This window comes from Zea mays, chromosome 4, assembly GCF_902167145.1.
Source record: "Zea mays cultivar B73 chromosome 4, Zm-B73-REFERENCE-NAM-5.0, whole genome shotgun sequence".
Classification (NCBI taxonomy): Eukaryota; Viridiplantae; Streptophyta; class Magnoliopsida; order Poales; family Poaceae; genus Zea; species Zea mays.
Window position 1 is genome coordinate 189,000,749 of NC_050099.1, and position 17,740 is coordinate 189,018,488.

A 17,740-nucleotide genomic window follows, 5' to 3' on the forward strand; every position below is an offset into this window, starting at 1 on the left:
CGGATCATAAGAGTTTGAAGTATATATTCACTCAGAAGGATCTCAACCTTAGGCAACGCCGTTGGTTGGAGCTCATTAAGGATTATGATTTGGAGATTCACTATCACCCGGGCAAGGCGAATTTGGTTGCAGATGCCTTGAGTCGGAAGGAGCATGTTCACTCCGCTTTTGTCGTCCAACTACCCGATGAATTAGCAAAAGACTTCGAGAGACTCAATTTGGGAGTTGTTACTCACACTGAAGGAGTTACAATTGAGTTGGAACCTACCTTGGAGCAAGAGATTCATAAAGGTCAGGTTGGTGATGCTAAGATTCAAGAGATTAAGGATCTGATCACGGATGGTCGAGGTCCGGAATTCACGTAAGATGAGCAAGGTACTATATGGTTCAATGATCGGATATGTGTTCCAGAGATTGATAGCCTTCGTGAGACTATTTTAAAGGAAGCCCATGACACGGATTATTCTATTCATCCTGGGAGTACCAAGATGTATCAAGATTTGAAGCAGAAGTACTGGTGGTATGGACTGAAAAGAGATGTTGTTGCACATGTGGCTAAGTGTGATGTGTGTCAAAGAGTCAAGGCCGAACATCAAAGACCAGCCGGACTATTGCACCCGCTTAAGATTCCTGAGTGGAAATGGGAAGAAATTGGTATGGATTTTATTGTTGGACTACCCCGCACTCCAGCAGGATATGACTCTATTTGGGTAATTGTAGACAGATTGACAAAAGTGGCTCATTTCATACCTGTGAGGACTAATTACACGGGAGCCAAGCTAGCAGAATTGTATATGACTCGGATAGTTTGTTTACATGGAGTGCCTAAGAAGATCGTGTCTGATCGAGGATCACAATTTACTTCTCGGTTTTGGAAGAAGTTGCATGAGAGCTTGGATACAAAGTTGAATTTTAGTTCAGCCTACCTCAGACTGATGGACTGACTGAAAGGACTAACCAAGTATTGGAAGATATGTTGAGAGCTTGTGCCCTTCAGCGTAGTAGCAGTTGGGACAAGAGTCTACCTTATGCTGAGTTCTCATATAATAATAGTTATCAGGCCAGTCTGAAGATGTCACCTTTTGAAGCTTTATATGGGAGGAAGTGCAGGACTCCTTTGTATTGGGATCAGACTGGAGAGAGACAGTTCTTTGGGCCTGAGCTTATTCAAGAGGCAAAAGAACAAGTTCGAATGATAAGAGAAAATTTGAGAATTGCACAATCAAGACAGAAGAGCTATGCTGATAATAGAAGAAGACTACTGGAGTTTAAGGAGGGTGATCACGTGTATCTGAAGGTGTCACCGATCCGAGGTATGAGGAGATTTAAAGTTAAAGGAAAGTTGTCCCCTCGCTTCATTGGACCTTTCTTGATCTTAAAACGAGTTGGAGAAGTTGCATATCAACTGAAGTTACCCGATCATCTATCAGACGTACATGATGTATTTCATGTGTCTCAGCTGAAGAAGTGCCTCAGGGTACCTGAGGAGCAGCTACCAATGGAAGACCTTAGCATTCAAGATAATCTGACTTATGCTGAGTACCCTATCAAGATTCTGGACACCCTGACTCGAGTTACAAGAAATAAGGTGATAAAAGATGAGCAGAGTAAAATGGAGCGATCACGGAGAAAATGAAGCTACTTGGAAGAGATTAGAAGAGCTTCGCATAGATTTTCCTCATCTTTTCCCTAGTCCTTCCTAAAATCTCGAGGACGAGATTATTTTTAAGGGGGGTAGGATTTGTAATACCCAATTTGTAAATTGTAAGAAATAATACAAATGGAGAAAACAATTTCTCCTTATGTGAGTTTAACCTTTGTGCATCATCACATGTGTACACCCTAGGTATAAACAAATAATTAATACCCTAAAAGCCACAAAAATATGTATCATGCTGGTTTTCATTTTGGTGTGCATTTTGTGACAACATAAAAGGACAAGAAATATATTAAAGCCCAAGTGGAATTTAGAATCTAAAAAAAATTCTAGAATTTAGAAAAAAAAGAAAAAAATAAATATTATGTAGAGAAAAATAAGTAAATAAAGATAAATGATTCCTAAACTAGGGTTTGAATTTGTATCATTGACTCAAAGGTGAAGCTCATAACAAGATTCAAATTTGAAATTCAAAGGAGAAGAAAATAAAAAGGAAAAAGAAAAAGGAGATAAACCCCTGTATTGGGCCGCAGAACCAAATTTTGGCCCACCTTTTCCCTTGTCTCCGCGGCCCAAACTTCTTTTCTCCCCCGCGCCGGCCTGCTTCCACTGCGCAGCCTACCTCGCGCGCTTAGATAATTCGCCTTGAGTGTCTGTCGGGTGGGCCCGGCTGGTCAGAATCGTCTTCCCCGTAACAAACCCAGGCGGACTTCACGCGTCAACACCGAGCATCTCGCGCGCGCCGTGGATCTCGCGTGGGAGACTTGACCACCGCCCGGCCCTTTCGCCAAGCTATCCACGACCGGGTCCATGTACGCCTCTGAGCATGGGCACGCGGTGCCCCTGAACGCGGGACCCACTAGTCGTCTTCCTCAGCCGCACCTGCAAGCTCCAACAAACCGCGCGCAATGCGTTGCAATCCGGTACAGATCCACAGCTCGCGCAGAATTCTTGACTTCGGGCGCGTATAAATCGGTCCGCACCCTTCCCCGCCTCCGCATATCATTATCTCATCCGTGAATTACACAAGCACCACGTGCTGCGCATTACTCCAGACCGGGCAGAGGATTAATGTCCGCCGCGTCGTGGAAAACCCTACCACCGGCGCTCTGAACCCCTCAACCAGCCTCGGGTGTCCGCATGGTGGCGTCGTGTGTGTTTGGCGCGCTCCCGTGCGGGTTTGGCGACCAAAGCTCGGTTGATTTCTCGCCGGACTTCGTGGGTTGGCGGCGCACCGTGTGTGGTCATGGTCGGAGCCGTCCACTACCAGTCGCAGGTATGTGACACTTTTATGGCATTCGTCGACTCTGCCGCATCGGTTAGGCCCTAGAATTCGTGGGAGATTACCACCGTGCCGCTAATTGCGTTCTGCGCCGTGCCCCAGCCATGGTCACCGCCGTGGTGGCCCTGGGTGCTGCCGCTGGCCGATGTCGGGCGGAGGAGAAGCAACCGGTGCGTAGATCTGTTGGCGAACGGCCATGATTAGAAGTTAGAGGGGTTGCCTCGGTGACCGTCAGATCTTCAACGGAGGAATAGGATTAAGTCATGGTAGCGTTTCAAGTGAACCGATCTAGAGCGTTGATCTAAAAGTAAGCGGTCTAGAGTCAACCGGGTAATTTTAAATCTTGGCCACCGATCGTTGATCCGATGGCCTGCGTTGCTTACTGGTGTAGGGTTATGAACGAATGAATCTGCGACATTGGTGGACGATCCAACGGCCGGTAATGTGTGCGGGTTTATAACTAACGCCGATCTAATCTGGGGCGTCGACTGTGGATCGGACGGTGGGTATCGTCCCGTACCCCTTTTGACCGGACATTTTACTTAAGAGTCCTCGAAGAATTTGGGAATTAACCCGCGATCCATCGCGTAGCACTCTGAGTCTTGGGTTTAATTGTGTCGTGGCCCCTGTCTTGTATAGAAATTGAGGCGCAGTCCACGGAATTGTGAAATTAGAGAAATTAATTTAGAAATGGATTTTAATATGAAAATAATAGCTAGAATTTATTTAATTCATAGAAAATCTATTATAGCTCCAAATTAATTCATTTTAGTTTCTATAATTCTATAATATTATTTTTATCACATAGTACCTGTGTTTTCACATGAAAGTCACATTAAAATTTATATCCCATTTAATCTTGTACAAAACACATAGAATCTTCAGAAAATCATAATTCCTTCGTTTTAACTCCGATTTGATCCGTTCAAGTTGCGTTAGTCTCGTAGCAACACGTAGATTATTATTACTCAGTTTGTTCTTATGTTTGGTGTGATGTTAATTTTATCTATACCATGTTTGTTTGTATTGCTACGACTAGCGCGAGGACACGTGTCATCTGAAAAGCAAGTGGGTACCTGGAATCTCAAGTGCCAGGCAAGTTGTGCCCTTGATCACTTCTTTTACCCATTCATATTCTTATTAATCATAATGATCTGCATAGGTTAATTTTGCTGGGACCCAATAGGTTACCCTAGATTTGACTATCTTTATACCTTGTTTCACCATTGGTTTTACTAAATTTTTGGGTAGTACATGCTATTGCTTTATGTGGATTTGGGTATAAAGATATTTATGACTCATGATTACACTTTCTATTATCTGTTCATTATTTTATGTTCATGATAAGATCATTATGTTAATGGGAACATGGAGAACCACCCGGGAAAACAGTGCTACCACAAGTGTTTAATGGGACGCCCTTGGCTGATTAACTAGGAAAGCTAGTGGAGGGCTGCCTTACCCGAAAGGGGCAAGGGCAGTAGGGGAGTGGTCAGTGTAGGGAGGTCCTTGGGTTGATTTTGCTGCGATGGCGGTCAGGCAAGAACCCCGCACTGGAGCTTCCTATAAACTGTAGCGGGTAGTCTGAAGCTAGTGGAACTTTGTAAAGGCCTCGTAGTGGTACCCTGCCTCGCTTCCTCGGTTGAGGTGTATGGAGTCTGATCAACTCCGTGGCAAATGGGTAACACGACTTGTGGGTAAAGATGCGCAACCTCTGCAGAGTGTAAAACTGGTATACTAGCCGTGCTCACGGTCATGAGCGGCTTGGACACTCACATGATTAAATTATGGAACTTAAACTCAATTTGTCATTTCATTGCATCTGGGATTATTTCACTATTACTTTTATTTATTATTACTATGGATTGGTATCCACTTACACTTAGTAACTGCTAATAAAATTTTGACCAACTTCTAAAAGCAATGCTCAGCTTCAGCCTTTATTTCATTGATCAGCCTTACACTTCATGAACTCCCACCTTTGGTGAGTTCATGTCACATTATTCCCCACAACTTGTTGAGCGATGAACGTATGTGAGCTCACTCTTGCTGTCTCACACCCCCCCACAGGAGAAGAACAAGTGGTTTAGGAGGAGCCACAAGGCGAGGAGTATGATCTGATCTAGGTGGCGTTTCTCAGTCGACATTTGCGCCGACGATCCTTAGTTCGTTTTATATTCATTATTTTATTTTGTAATAAGTCTTCCGCTATGTAATAAATACTCTGATGTTTTATGACATTTATCTCTATACACTCTGTTATTATATATGTTGTCTTCTTGGCGCATGTATGAGATGCACCCGGCTTTGTTCCTTAAATCCGGGTGTGACACCGACCCATGCGCCCGTGCAAGCACGTGTTGGCCAGCGCGGCCGCGTATCATGTGGTGGCGCCGCTAGAGAAGCGTGCAGCCCACCGCGGCGGCATTCTCTTCCAAGCGTCGTCCTGGCCAGAGGAGGAGGGGGAGGAGCGCGCGAGTGGGCCACGGCCACAAACCCCATCCCTTCTCCTTCTCAAACACCATCGCTGTCATCGTGCCGTCGCGGGCTGGAGTCCTATCTCCCTCTCAAACGTCGGTACGCGGTAGATCTGCAACCCATGCCGGGGTGTGGTCGGGGACAAGCTAGCTAGGGCGCGCGCGCCCGCCCCATCTCGCCCACCGAGGCTCTAGACCGCCATGCTTGTGTCTGCTGCGGGACATCTACGCCGCCATCGCCCGTGAGCAGCTCCGACATCATCATCGGCGCGTTGCACATACTCTTGTGCCACAGGCTCGGGTTACCGTCGGGATCACGCCGAAGAAGGCATGATCCATGCCGAGCAGCCCGAGGTGCGATGCCACCTCCGCTGTCGCGCATGATGAGCAAAACCGCGGACAGAGGCAGCAGCTGCCCCAACCGAAGCATCCACGAAAACTCATAATGGGAGGGGAAATTGCCTCAAAAACTATTGTTTGTGCTTGATGCCATCGTATAGTTTTCAGAAGGTCAGCTGTCGTGGCAATTTTTGGCGTTGCATTTCGACACATAGCTAGCTATTCAGTTGAACTCTCGGCGTCGAATCTCCTCCAGTCAGTAGCCACCGCGCACACTCTACTCGACGCGTAGGGGTGGTTCTTTTGTCAGGACACCATCTTTGGTGTGTATTGTCTTGCATTCTTTTTTCATATCGGAGTTCTTACATAACACTTATATTACTTCTGAATATTTTAATCTAGTTGCACCAACATGCTCCAAGCATATCAATCAGGGAGCAGAATGTTTCATCCGGAGTGCCACCAACTAAAGCTTCACAAGCTTTGATGGATGAACCATTTGAAAATGTCAATGGACAAACTGAAGAACTGCCATCAGAGCTCCCCTGCTCGATCAAGAGACCAAAATTTTCAGTTGCAGAACTTCTAGAAGACCTACAGGGTAGAAGTGGTTCTTATGTTGAGACAACATCTTTGGTTTGTTTCTTGTGATGTCATTTCATGATTTGGGGTTATGAGACAAGATAGCTTGCCTCTGAATATTGTAAATAATTTATTGCAGTCACACCAACACACCAGAGCTAAACATTGGAAGCCAAAGTTCCTTTCTTCCGAGAAGAAAACAATAGCTATTCTAGGAGACAGGAGTATTGATAGTGAGGACCCCTTAGAGCATGTAATTGACGGAACATCTAGCGAGGAGGAAGTATGGTAACACAGACACTTTATATTAGTCATTATTTACTTGAAAATTGAAATACTCAACAGATTTTTCTTTTATCCTGGAATAGGATGCTACTCAAAACCACTTGAGTTTGGTGAACAAAGATGAGAACCAGCAAACTATGGCTGACCTATTTCAAGAAGTTTTTAATCCAACAAACATGGATGGTGCCATGAAATCAATGAGATCAACAGGGTATAATAATCTCGAATTCTTGCCAGTTCTTATTGAAATGAACATTTGCCTGGAATTCTGATTATTTATTAGTCTTGCTATGTGGCAGAGCTGGTAACTATGGAAGAATGCAACAGATTATGCAGATGGAGAAAGATTGGCATGTGGAATTCTTGAGACAGTATAGCAGAGAGCACAGTTATTCAGGTGGTGCTCTTGGTAGCAGTTGGTATAACTTAATGAAATGACGAGAAAAAAATTCTTGTTTTTCTTACCCTCGGTTCCTTTCCTATGATACAACTAACCAAATAAAATGGTACATTCAGGTATCTTTAAAACCTTTTCACTTCCAAATTAGAATAATATCATGCTCAAGAGGTAGAAATGTTTGGACAACACCGTCTAATGAACATTTTCTGATGTTTTTTATTTTAATAGTAACTACTGGTGACTGACTTCTTTAAAACTATTTGTGTTGTACTTGAAGCATCTTCTACACCGCAGAAAAACTTTGAAGAGTTACAGTCTCATATAAAATAGGTAATGTTGTACTAATTGTTTTCTTTATTTTCCCAAAGGTGTGCCACTTCCATTAGTATTTTTCCAGTGCAGACGATTGAAAACTACTGTTTTACATCACCTCTCTGTCATAGGAATAGTTTACTACTCTAATGCTCATTCTATTAACATTGACAAAAATATATATCACTTGAAGACAGGTATGTATTTCAATCCTCTAGATTTATATTTCTTTATTTATATATACAAAATAGGTAAGTTTATACCATTTGTTCTTTTAAAAAAGAAAAGGTATGACACTTAGATTAGTATTTTTCCCACCAGAAACAATTGAAAACTGACAGGAAGTGTTTCCCGTCACCTCTCTATCATAGGAAGAATTTACTGCCCTACTACTCATCCTATTAACTCTGACAAAAAAGATCTCACTTTAAGATAGGTACATATTTCAATCTTAATTCTAAATTTATGTTTCGTTCTTTTTCTCCCCTTGCTCTCGACATATGAACATTTTTACTCCATTGGTTGTTCTATTTAATTTAAAAATGCGCCATAAAATATGTGTGTTTTACTATTAAAAAATTATATCCCTTCACTTTTGTATTATTTATAGAATCACAATTATTTTTCTTTTCCCAAAAGTTTAGAAATGTTTTAAGCGAACTATGGATCTTTATGTTTATGATAATGTGTGCACAGCTTAGCCCCCCAATATGGGGATTCCAATTGTCTACAATGGTGGGAGAGATCTTCAACTATTGTTTCGGGCCCTCCAAATGATGACTTGGACTCTCTTATTATCCTAGGAGCCTGGATGGTCTGGAAGCATAGAAACAGAGTGGTGTTCGATGGAGTTTCTTCCAACCTCACTCTTCTTCTGGAGTCTGCCAATGAGGAAATCGAGAAATGGCAAGATGCAGGAGCCAAGGGGTTATCCTTTCTGGTTGCTCCAAGCCATATAATTTAGGGTGGTTGGATCCTTCATGGATATTTTCATGTGCTCCTGTTGTTGGCCTCCGTAAGGAGTGTATGTACCCTAGGCATCTTTCGGCCTTTGTATTCTTCCTCTTTAATATAGTGGGGCGCAGTTCTCCTGTGCTTTTCGAAAAAAAATGTGTGCATCTATTCAAGTCTCTTGCTATTGAGTGATTATAAAATATGTTTCGTTGTTCTTAGCTTGATATGTGGAAAGGTCTTTTTACCTCTTGATCATCTATGTATGCCTTAATTCATATACACCGAAATAATCTTTACTGTTAGCTATGATTTTTTATCAAAACTATCTTCAAGTGCAAGTGCATCTAACATCAATTCGTTCAAATATTTTGTTAAAGCAGGAAATGATACCTACTCTATTCTCTATGTACATCGCGCGCGTGCGCGCGTCATGCACTAGTACATTGTTAGAGCTCAGTAATTTCGTGTTGCCAATAATATATGCAAAAAAATGGGAGTATATATTTTCAAACTTTGTTTTCATTAATTTTGCAATCATTACCATCGTCATCAACTAGCAACTCACCAAATTCTTGACGAGGGACTATGTAGCGGCTACGAGTCGTCGAGTCAGTGCTAAACTAATCTAAAGGCGCATAGCCATCTCGTGCCTCAGAAGATATAAAATATGAGTATGAACAGTAATAGATCACGATTCAGATTTGTTTCAGCCCTTAATTAATTTATTTTAAAATAAAATAAAAATAGAACAAAATCTTTTGATTTTACGGTGTAAAATTTAAAGTTCGTTACCACCAATAAATATGAGAGTCAATGTCAAACTAATCTAAGGGTATGGTTAGTTGAGAAATGAAGAATTGAATGACTTCATTCATATTTTCTGGATGTTTTATTTCCAAGCGGAGTGACTCTTGTCCGGTCTTCATATAAAAATTTATCATAAATAGTTGCGATGCTCTCGCTCCATCAAAACGACCGAACGTGAGTTCTCCTTCCTCTTCTTCCCTCTACACTCATATGACTCTCCAACCAAACAAATAACGGAGAAGATCCGCTCTATTGTACTCTTTATTCAAACAAAAGCTAGAGTGACTCTATTCTACTTATCAAACACAGAATAAAATGGCTCTATTCTCAAAAACTATAATGGAGTCAGTCCATTATAATTGACTCTACGACCAAAAGCACTATAAAAGCGTCTGTTTTGTGATGCTAGCTAAAATCTGATACTCCCTACGGGTGTTGACAAGGGCGACTTCGGAGCAATCCGAAATCAATATCCAATAGAACAGAGTAGCAAACCATACATGGCTTATACAACTCTGACACTAGCATGTTCACTTAGCTTTAATTTAGTACCGATTTCTACTTTTACATTTTTTTGTCTTTATATAGTGCAACTACAGCAGTCCAACAATCGTTTTAATCCGAAGTTAACAATTATGTTTGCCAAAAATTATTCTCTGATGATGATTAAAACTTGGATAAAGAAAAAATAATCACCCCGAACTCTTATGGACATGATAAATACTCTATTGTTTTGGTGCTATGCAACTACGACTTATTTATTCTTATATTAATCATTTATTTATACATATCTCGACTAAAAAGGAAAAGCCAAAAAAAGCATTCAAGGACACACTCTGGTTGTACCACGACGACATATTTTAATTGTACCATTTTTTATACCGTGCCATCATTTTTAAGGCTAATTCAAAATATTCAAAGTGATTGATGTGGGAAAAAAACTAAACGTGTCGACAAGCATGAACATTCCTGTGGTGGGTTTTCTAATAGTACCAGGCCTCCATTCCACGGGCCAACGTGCCACTTCCCCCACTCGTCTTCGCCAGAAACCCGCTGGCGCTTTGGTCTCTGTCGTCCAAGTTCCCATCTCCGGCCACCAATAGTTCCGACCCGTAAGCACCAACGCCCCATTTGCCACTACCCTACCGCGCACCGGCAAAGCGCAGCGCCAGGCCGCAGCTTGCAGGGGCAGGCGGCGGCGGGCAGGGCAACCGCCACTGCAGCCGGGATCCGGCGGCCAGCGGCAACCGGCGGGGGGCAGGCGGTCGGGACCTGGTGTCGGTCTACAGCCAGACAGCAGCAGCAGCAGCGTGACGTGAGTCAGGCCGAACTTCTAGTTCTCTGCTTCCGTAGTTTTGTTTTATAAATCAGATTCAATTTCTTAAGGAATAGGAGTAGCAATTTGTGAATCACTTAGTGCCACAGTTTGGGTTATCCCTAAACTACTTAGTTTCCTGATTTAATTTATGGTCATGCTCAATCTTATGTTATATTTATGTCGTGCAACATTAGTCTTTTGTTTGTGAATTTTGGTTTAATACACTTATACATCTCTAATACCCAGCCTCAAAATCCTAGACCACTACCGTATGGTCCACTGCTCCTTTGCTGGTGTCGTCCACTGCTCCTCTGCAACGTCGTTTGATCTCCTGTGCAGTCTGCACACGCGTGTTGAAGGAGTTGATTCCTGGACAGCACACGATAGCACAATCCTCTACTGGTTCATTCCTGGACTACCGGTGGTAATCTGGTAATCCTACTGCCTACCAACATACCTCCAAAGGGCCCTGTTGCTCGCCTGTTGAAGGATTTGATGTTTTGAGCATATGCATTACATATTTGTAGAGTAAATTAGAGGGGGAATGACTGAACTTATGTTGGTTGTTTGGTATTTGACTTTATGTTATTGTCTGAAATTATGATATATTGAAATTTTCCTATGTTGTTTAAAAGTACGCTTAAACTTTGTTTAAAACGTTTAAAAGTCAAAACTCCACCCATGAGCGTTTGAGCGTTTCAACGTTTTCGTCATTTTAATAACCTTCCTCTTAGTAACTGCCATTGTTGCAAATCAATTGACAAAAGTGCAACTTCTGACAAAAAACAGGTACACTTTTCTCCAAATGAATACAAGTATACAACATAATATCATTCTTCTCTGTCAACAAAAAATGTCATCATTTACATGCTGAATACTTATTTATGTATAAGGACGTCATTAGTTTCCTATTATCGTCACTTCTTTAATTTGCAAACAACAAACTCTTACTTTAACTTCATTTATTTTTGTATTGTGATTGTTTACTGAGTACTCCTATTTTGCCTACTTCTAAATACCTGTACCTATGCATACATAAATATACTCGGCTACTACCAATGCATTATAGCTACATTCACATACCTTACATGCTACCCCTCAGCTGTAAACTTTGGCGTAATCAGCTGTGAACTTTTAACACACTATCTTTTGTAAACTTTGGTGTAATCAGCTGTATAGCGCGTTTTGCTGACAAAGTCCCTCTGAACTCTCTTTTGATGCATGATGCATATATGTTTTATGCAGAATCAAACTAGGTACTCAAAAAGGCATATCTCTAGATTTCTAATTGCCATCTTTTACAGTCTTTAGGACCGATAGTTTGATGCTTCAACAAATGTGTATATATGACTAATACATTGTCAGGTACTTTTGGTTTGCGACCCATTGTAATATAATATCTAATATGGCCATCGTCCTACGTTTGTATATTCCGACTTTTCAATGCTACAAACATATGCATACTTGCTGATCATGTTGTTAATCTATCATGTATAAGAATGTATAACCCTCCATACTTGGTGCTTTACATTCTAACCATGTTGCTACAAACATATACATGATTGCTGATCATATTGTTAATCTGTCATCTGTAAGCTGCAGCATGATTGCTGCTTTACATTCTTATATTCCAAATTTCCAATGCTATAAACTTATCTAATCTATTGCCAACTGTTTATACAGACCTGCTATATCGCTTTGCTTATTATCTATATTCATCAAAGCATCTATTTGATCATAATGTTAAAAGCGCGGGCAAGTTTCTAGTGCTTATCATTTGCCCTCCGGTCACCCCGTTGTCGCGCGAAGCCGACGCTATTTCATTCCCCGACAGGACCGGGGCTCCGCTGCCGCCTCTTCGCCCCTATATGGCGGTCCCGAGGCCTCAAATCCGTGCCCTACGTCGGGGCACGCTGCTTCTCTTCCTTGTCCCGCTCATCTACTCTGGTACGAATCTCTCCTTTTTCTCGTCCAGTTCCCCTCGCAATAAACGCCCCCCTGACGATCCAATCCACTCCAGTGTCCAGGCTGCAACCCTGGGCTCCAGAAAAGGGTGTGTGCCTGCCACCCCCAACCGCGCCGAAGCGGCCTGACCATCTCGTGCTCGGCCCCGCCGCCGGACAGGACCGCCCCGACCGCCTACAGTGCCGAGGTTAGTACTCTCGCTTTGGCAAGCTCCATCCATGCTGAATTTACTGATCTTTATGGAAGCTGCTTAGATCTTAGTTCGAGACATTTCGGGCTGTCTAGGTACGGAGGATTGCTTTGAAAATGCAGCAACCGTTACCAATGCCATTGTGGCAGTGGAATGTTTTGTGCTGAGGGTACAAATTTAACATTTGATAGTCCATGTCCAACTAATAAAGTTTTGAAAGTGAGCTCGTTTATTCATCGTGCACTGGAATCGTTTTACTATGCCATCACACGGTAATATTTATCTTTCTGAGAGAAAATGATGGGGGCATGATTGCATGCTCATTCTCCATTGTGGCTCTTCCATTGTAATATTGGATATTGTTGAGCTGGATTTACTGCCTAAAAAACTGGAAGCCTCTGTTTTTCTGTGACATGCATAGGGCAAAATCAGTATACGAATGTTGTTTTTTGCAAAAATCAGTCCATCAGGAGCAGTAAAATAATTTCTGTAATGCATTGCTTGAACAGCGTGTTTTAGATAATCTAGAATCTTAATGTAATGATGTTCCACTTAGATCTTAAACAGTTGTTAATTTGCTTATAGTTACTGATGATGTTCTGTAATCTTAACTTGATAATTGTAGAGTGCATTTTGTCTTTCTCAAATCAGTATCTCCTTGTTGGCACAATGTAACCTGGTGATTGAGTTCATATGACTGATGGTGTTTCTCTCACATTGTTCAGGACTTAGAGCTCTGAACAAGATTGGCATATCAAGTGAAGAGAACTATTCTGGAGAACATGTTTCTTTTGCTACTGTATTCACAACCTACAATTCTGTCTCAGCTGGAGATGACAATGTTCCATCTGATTCTGTAACTGTTGGAAACAGTTCTTATAGCAAAATAGAAAGATCCATGGCCATTCTGAACACTTTCATCAGTTTCATAAAGGTACCTCTTCATTTTTTATTAAGTTTATGTGGCTTTTGTTTACTGGTTGCAAGTTTAACACTAACATTTTGATGGCTTGAATAATTATCTCTTGTGAATGATAGATTGCAAGGAACCCCATATATTTGACTTACAGTTGAATTTCTAGTTCCATCCCTATATTTATGATAGCATATCCGGCATTTCAACTAAGATGTTCCAAGTTTTGCATTAGGCTTACTCCAGCAACAACCCGTAAATGGTCCTGTACCCTAAATATAGCGTTTCACTTGCACCTTTTTGCCTCCAGCAGAGAAAAAGCTAAATGAACCTGTAAAATACAGGAGTCTCGCCACGACCTCTACATTTGGAGGCTCCTCTATAGCTCTTCGCAGGCTCCAGACAAATAAGGGACCCACGTGGAGGTGACATTGGCATAGCGATTTTAATTGATTATTTAATATAGAGGATGAGATATAGATGACACTGCTGGAGAGAGTAAAGATATAGAGTACGAAATCTTTTAGAGTAGTCTGTAAAGGACAGAGAATATTCTTTTAGAGGATGAAATTTAGAGGACGTTGCTGGAGATAGCCTTATTGCATGTTGGGAGTGGTTGCTATGGAGTTACTAAAGAATTGGTACTTTCTTTCTATTGTTGAGGTTGTTATCCTTTTTGTGTGGTAGGAAAACATGAAAGTAATGTAATGAATGTGGATGCCAACATCACTATCATAACCCTTTCTAGAAATGATTATGAGTTCATGATGTTGTGACCTATGCTCCATAACAAATATCCCTTTTGCATCTTATTTGAAGTTTAAAATATACAGTGTGCTACATTATTTAAAACAACAGTTGTGACATGAGTTGTTTATTACCTGATCATATCTGTAGAACCCTGCAGGTATCAATGCCAAGAAGCGACTTGATCATATTGACTGATCCTGGTTCAAAAATTTCAGTAAATCAAGGGACTGCTACACTATTGCCAGTTGAAGGAAACTATTCTCGAGGAAATTTGATGCTTCAGAGAATAAAGACATACATTGTAAGTCCATCGGCTATTCGGCTTCATTTAGATCATTAAATTTTGTGCATATGCTTTCTCAAAATTACTTATGTGATTCATGTATTACTGTTATCGTCATCTTTATGCATTATTTTCAACTGCAAGAATTATATTTATCTATCTTATCCTCATATCCAGGCATTTCTGGAGCAAAAGCTTGTGGAATTTGATAGGATGGAGAGGTTGAATCATTTTGTTTTAACTGATTCCGATATAGCAGTGGTTGGTGATCTTGGACATATATTCAAAAAATATCCTCATTTTCATCTGGCTGTTACTTTTCGTAATAACAAAGGGCAACCGTTGAATTCTGGGTTTGTTGCGGTAAGGGGAACCAGGGATGGCATCACTAAGTAAGTTGACAGCTATTGAATAGATCGTATTATACACAACCAGCAAACTTCAAAATAAACTCTGTTTTTTCAGCGCTGTGGAATTCTTGAAACAAGTCCTTGGAACTTACAGTTTAAGATATATGAAGGCTTCTCGTATGCTTGGTGACCAATTAGCACTTGCATGGGTTGTCAAGTCTCATCTACCATCGGCTTTCGGAAAATTTTCTAAGAATGAAGCATTTACTGGTGAAGTTAATGGAACATCTGTTCTCTTCTTGCCTTGTGCTGTTTATAATTGGACCCCGCCTGAGGGTGCTGGACAGTTTCATGGTGTACCCTTGGATGTTAAGGTATAACATTTTTCTTACTTGTAAAGAACTTAATTGGTCAGTGTTTTGCTCTTTTCCTTCATGGAAATAAATTATGGCCTAGTGTTAATAGAAAATAGTATTCTGCAGGCTTCTTACACATGAATGCATGGTGCTAACATAGATGTAAAAACGAGGAAGATTGGTTCACCGCTACCCTTTCTCGCATGTGTCATTTATAATTCAAATAAATTTCTAGCTATCCTAGAGTGTGTGTGGGTGTGTGGGTTTTGTTTTGGCTTTGTATGAGGTTTCTATCCTCACCTTTTTTCTCTTAATATAATGATACGCAGCTCTCCTGCGTTTTCGGAAAAAAAATCAAATAAATTTCTAGATACTGTGATAATGCCATGCATTGTGGATCCATGATGTTTTCTTTTGTTATAAGCTATGCTCCGCTCCGATTGATGATCACTTTGTCAGCATGCAAATATGGATCATACTAATTCAATAAATGTGCATGTTGTGTAACATTGTTGTATATGCTTTCTATTTACTGTGACATCCAGAGTAATTCTTGTACCATTTTCAGGTTGTTCATTTCAAAGGTTCCAGAAAGCGATTGATGCTTGAGGCATGGAATTTCTACAGCTCAACCTCTAAGCTGTCTGATATGCTATGCCTAATCTTGAGAAGTGGCCGGACGAAATATGACTTCTGAACTTTTGGGTTAAAACTGACACATGGTATCCTCCCTAACCTCTCATCCTCGCTAATATCTTTCACCGAACTACTTTGCCCTTTGGTATGTATGATGTGTTTTGCTAACAAGTTTATCTTTTCCTTACAGTTGATACTGTTCAAAGCTGTTGTATGTTCAAGTATAGTACAAAAAAATGCTGACCATGAGGCTGTCATTGCAAGAATTCAGATCAGCATAAAAAATTGCTAGTAGCATTCAGTATGTAACAAAAACATGTGAGAACCCATACGAGAACCACGCAGGGTGACCATCGCCTTGTGTTCTTTTGGTTTATCCCTACCTGTTAAATATGTAATGTGGTTCCCCACCAATGTGCGCTATGTAGGCAATTTCGCCGTCAGATGTCGTCAGCAGTATTAAATAGAGCTGGCGCTGTTTCAATGTGTCACCGGCAAAATTTGCAGATGTTTTTTTTTGCTGTCATTCATCGCATTTTCACCCATTGTTGAGCACCGTTTTGAGCCTGGCGGACGGTCCGGGCCCTGAGGCCGGACGGTCCGCGGTCCGGACAGTCCGCGCCTGTGGGCCGGACGGTCCGCGCATGCGCAGAACAGTTTAGGGTTTCGAGTTTTGTGCTATGTTTGTTGGCTAGATTTGCGGAATTAGCTCGGAATCCAGTCGTGTAAAGGGTCCAGCCCCCCTCCTCTATAAAAAGAGAGGTCTACAGCCGATTTGTAATCATCAATCGAATCAAACACTTCTATTTCACATTTTATCCTAGGAGTAGTTCTAGTCTAGTTTAGGTTTAGCCTCTCAATCCCTAAATTCTCCGCCTCTCCTCGACTCTACGTCGATTAGAGGAGTCTAGGTCGGCCTGCCCGAGCCTAGACAACTCCTAGGATCTCTCCTCCCCGACGGGTCCCTCCCGGGAGCGAGATCCAGGCGCCGCCGGCGATCTTCTGCCGCCTCTGCGCACGCGCGGACCGTCCGGCCGTCAGGCAGGGAACCTGAGCTCCTGCACCAGGTCGCGGACCGTCCGACCCTGTGCCGTGGACCGTCCGCGCCTGACCAGAGAACACTGCCGCCTCACGCCAGGTCACGGACCGTCCGGCCCTGTGCCGCGGACCATCCGCGCCTGACTAGAGAGCACCGCCGCCGGTTCTTCTTGAGTATTTGGCGCTTCGAAAAGGCGTCAACATACTTTTTGGCGACTCCGCTGGGGACAACATATTTAGACCTATCAAATCGGCCCTCAATGGCCGGTTCAAGGGATAGCTCTGATATTTCCCCAAGCAACATCATAGAGCCGACTTGGGATACATTGTCGGCTGACGAACAGCTCCAGTTCGAGGAGCATAAGGAGCAGATGATCCAGGAGGCGAAAGCGAGGTTCTTGGCCAACTTCAAAGTGGACAGGAACAACAAGGTCGTCCGACATCGGGCAACAGATCCGGCTTCACTGCGACCCACGCTAGACATCCCTAATGTAAGTAATACAAACGAGCTGCAATCTCTTAAGAATTATGTAGATAAACAGCGTGAATAAATGCAAAACATCATAGGGGATATGCAAAACGACTATAGGAGATTAGCACGTGCATTTGACAAATCTAGCATTGCAAATTTTCCATCACACGAGGTAGAATTAGGGGGTAACATGCGTAATACATCGGCTGTAGGTTGCCACGACCAGTCACACCCCTTTATGGGATGCCGATGGACACGTACCCTGAGCAACCGCAAATCGGCAGCAAAACAGCCGATCTGCACATGTCCGGGCCAGTCACGGCCGGGCCCATTTTTAATGAAGTACCCAGACGCGCACCCGAGCCACCACATAT

General features: G+C 42.2%; 2 protein-coding genes across 8 annotated transcripts; both read left to right on the forward strand.

The window, feature by feature from the left end:
* The first annotated feature begins 6,050 nt into the window (after positions 1 to 6,050).
* Positions 6,051 to 7,060, forward strand: LOC103654274 (uncharacterized). Its single transcript, XM_020552260.2, has 4 exons — positions 6,051 to 6,391; positions 6,477 to 6,620; positions 6,706 to 6,833; positions 6,922 to 7,060. Exons 1-4 carry the CDS (start codon positions 6,242 to 6,244, stop codon positions 7,058 to 7,060), a joined length of 561 nt encoding a protein of 186 aa, XP_020407849.1. The 5' UTR covers positions 6,051 to 6,241.
* A 3,054-nt stretch (positions 7,061 to 10,114) lies between these two features.
* On the forward strand, positions 10,115 to 16,384 carry LOC100383899 (uncharacterized). 7 transcript variants are annotated; one of them, XM_008679434.4, is made up of 10 exons: positions 10,115 to 10,410; positions 10,674 to 10,845; positions 12,248 to 12,360; positions 12,434 to 12,565; positions 13,294 to 13,502; positions 14,389 to 14,532; positions 14,692 to 14,906; positions 14,980 to 15,238; positions 15,789 to 15,942; positions 16,047 to 16,369. In XM_008679434.4, the coding sequence occupies exons 2-9, from the start codon at positions 10,685 to 10,687 to the stop codon at positions 15,915 to 15,917; spliced, it is 1,362 nt and encodes a 453-aa protein (XP_008677656.1). In that variant the 5' UTR covers positions 10,115 to 10,410; positions 10,674 to 10,684; the 3' UTR covers positions 15,918 to 15,942; positions 16,047 to 16,369.
* Positions 16,385 to 17,740: the final 1,356 nt, after the last annotated feature.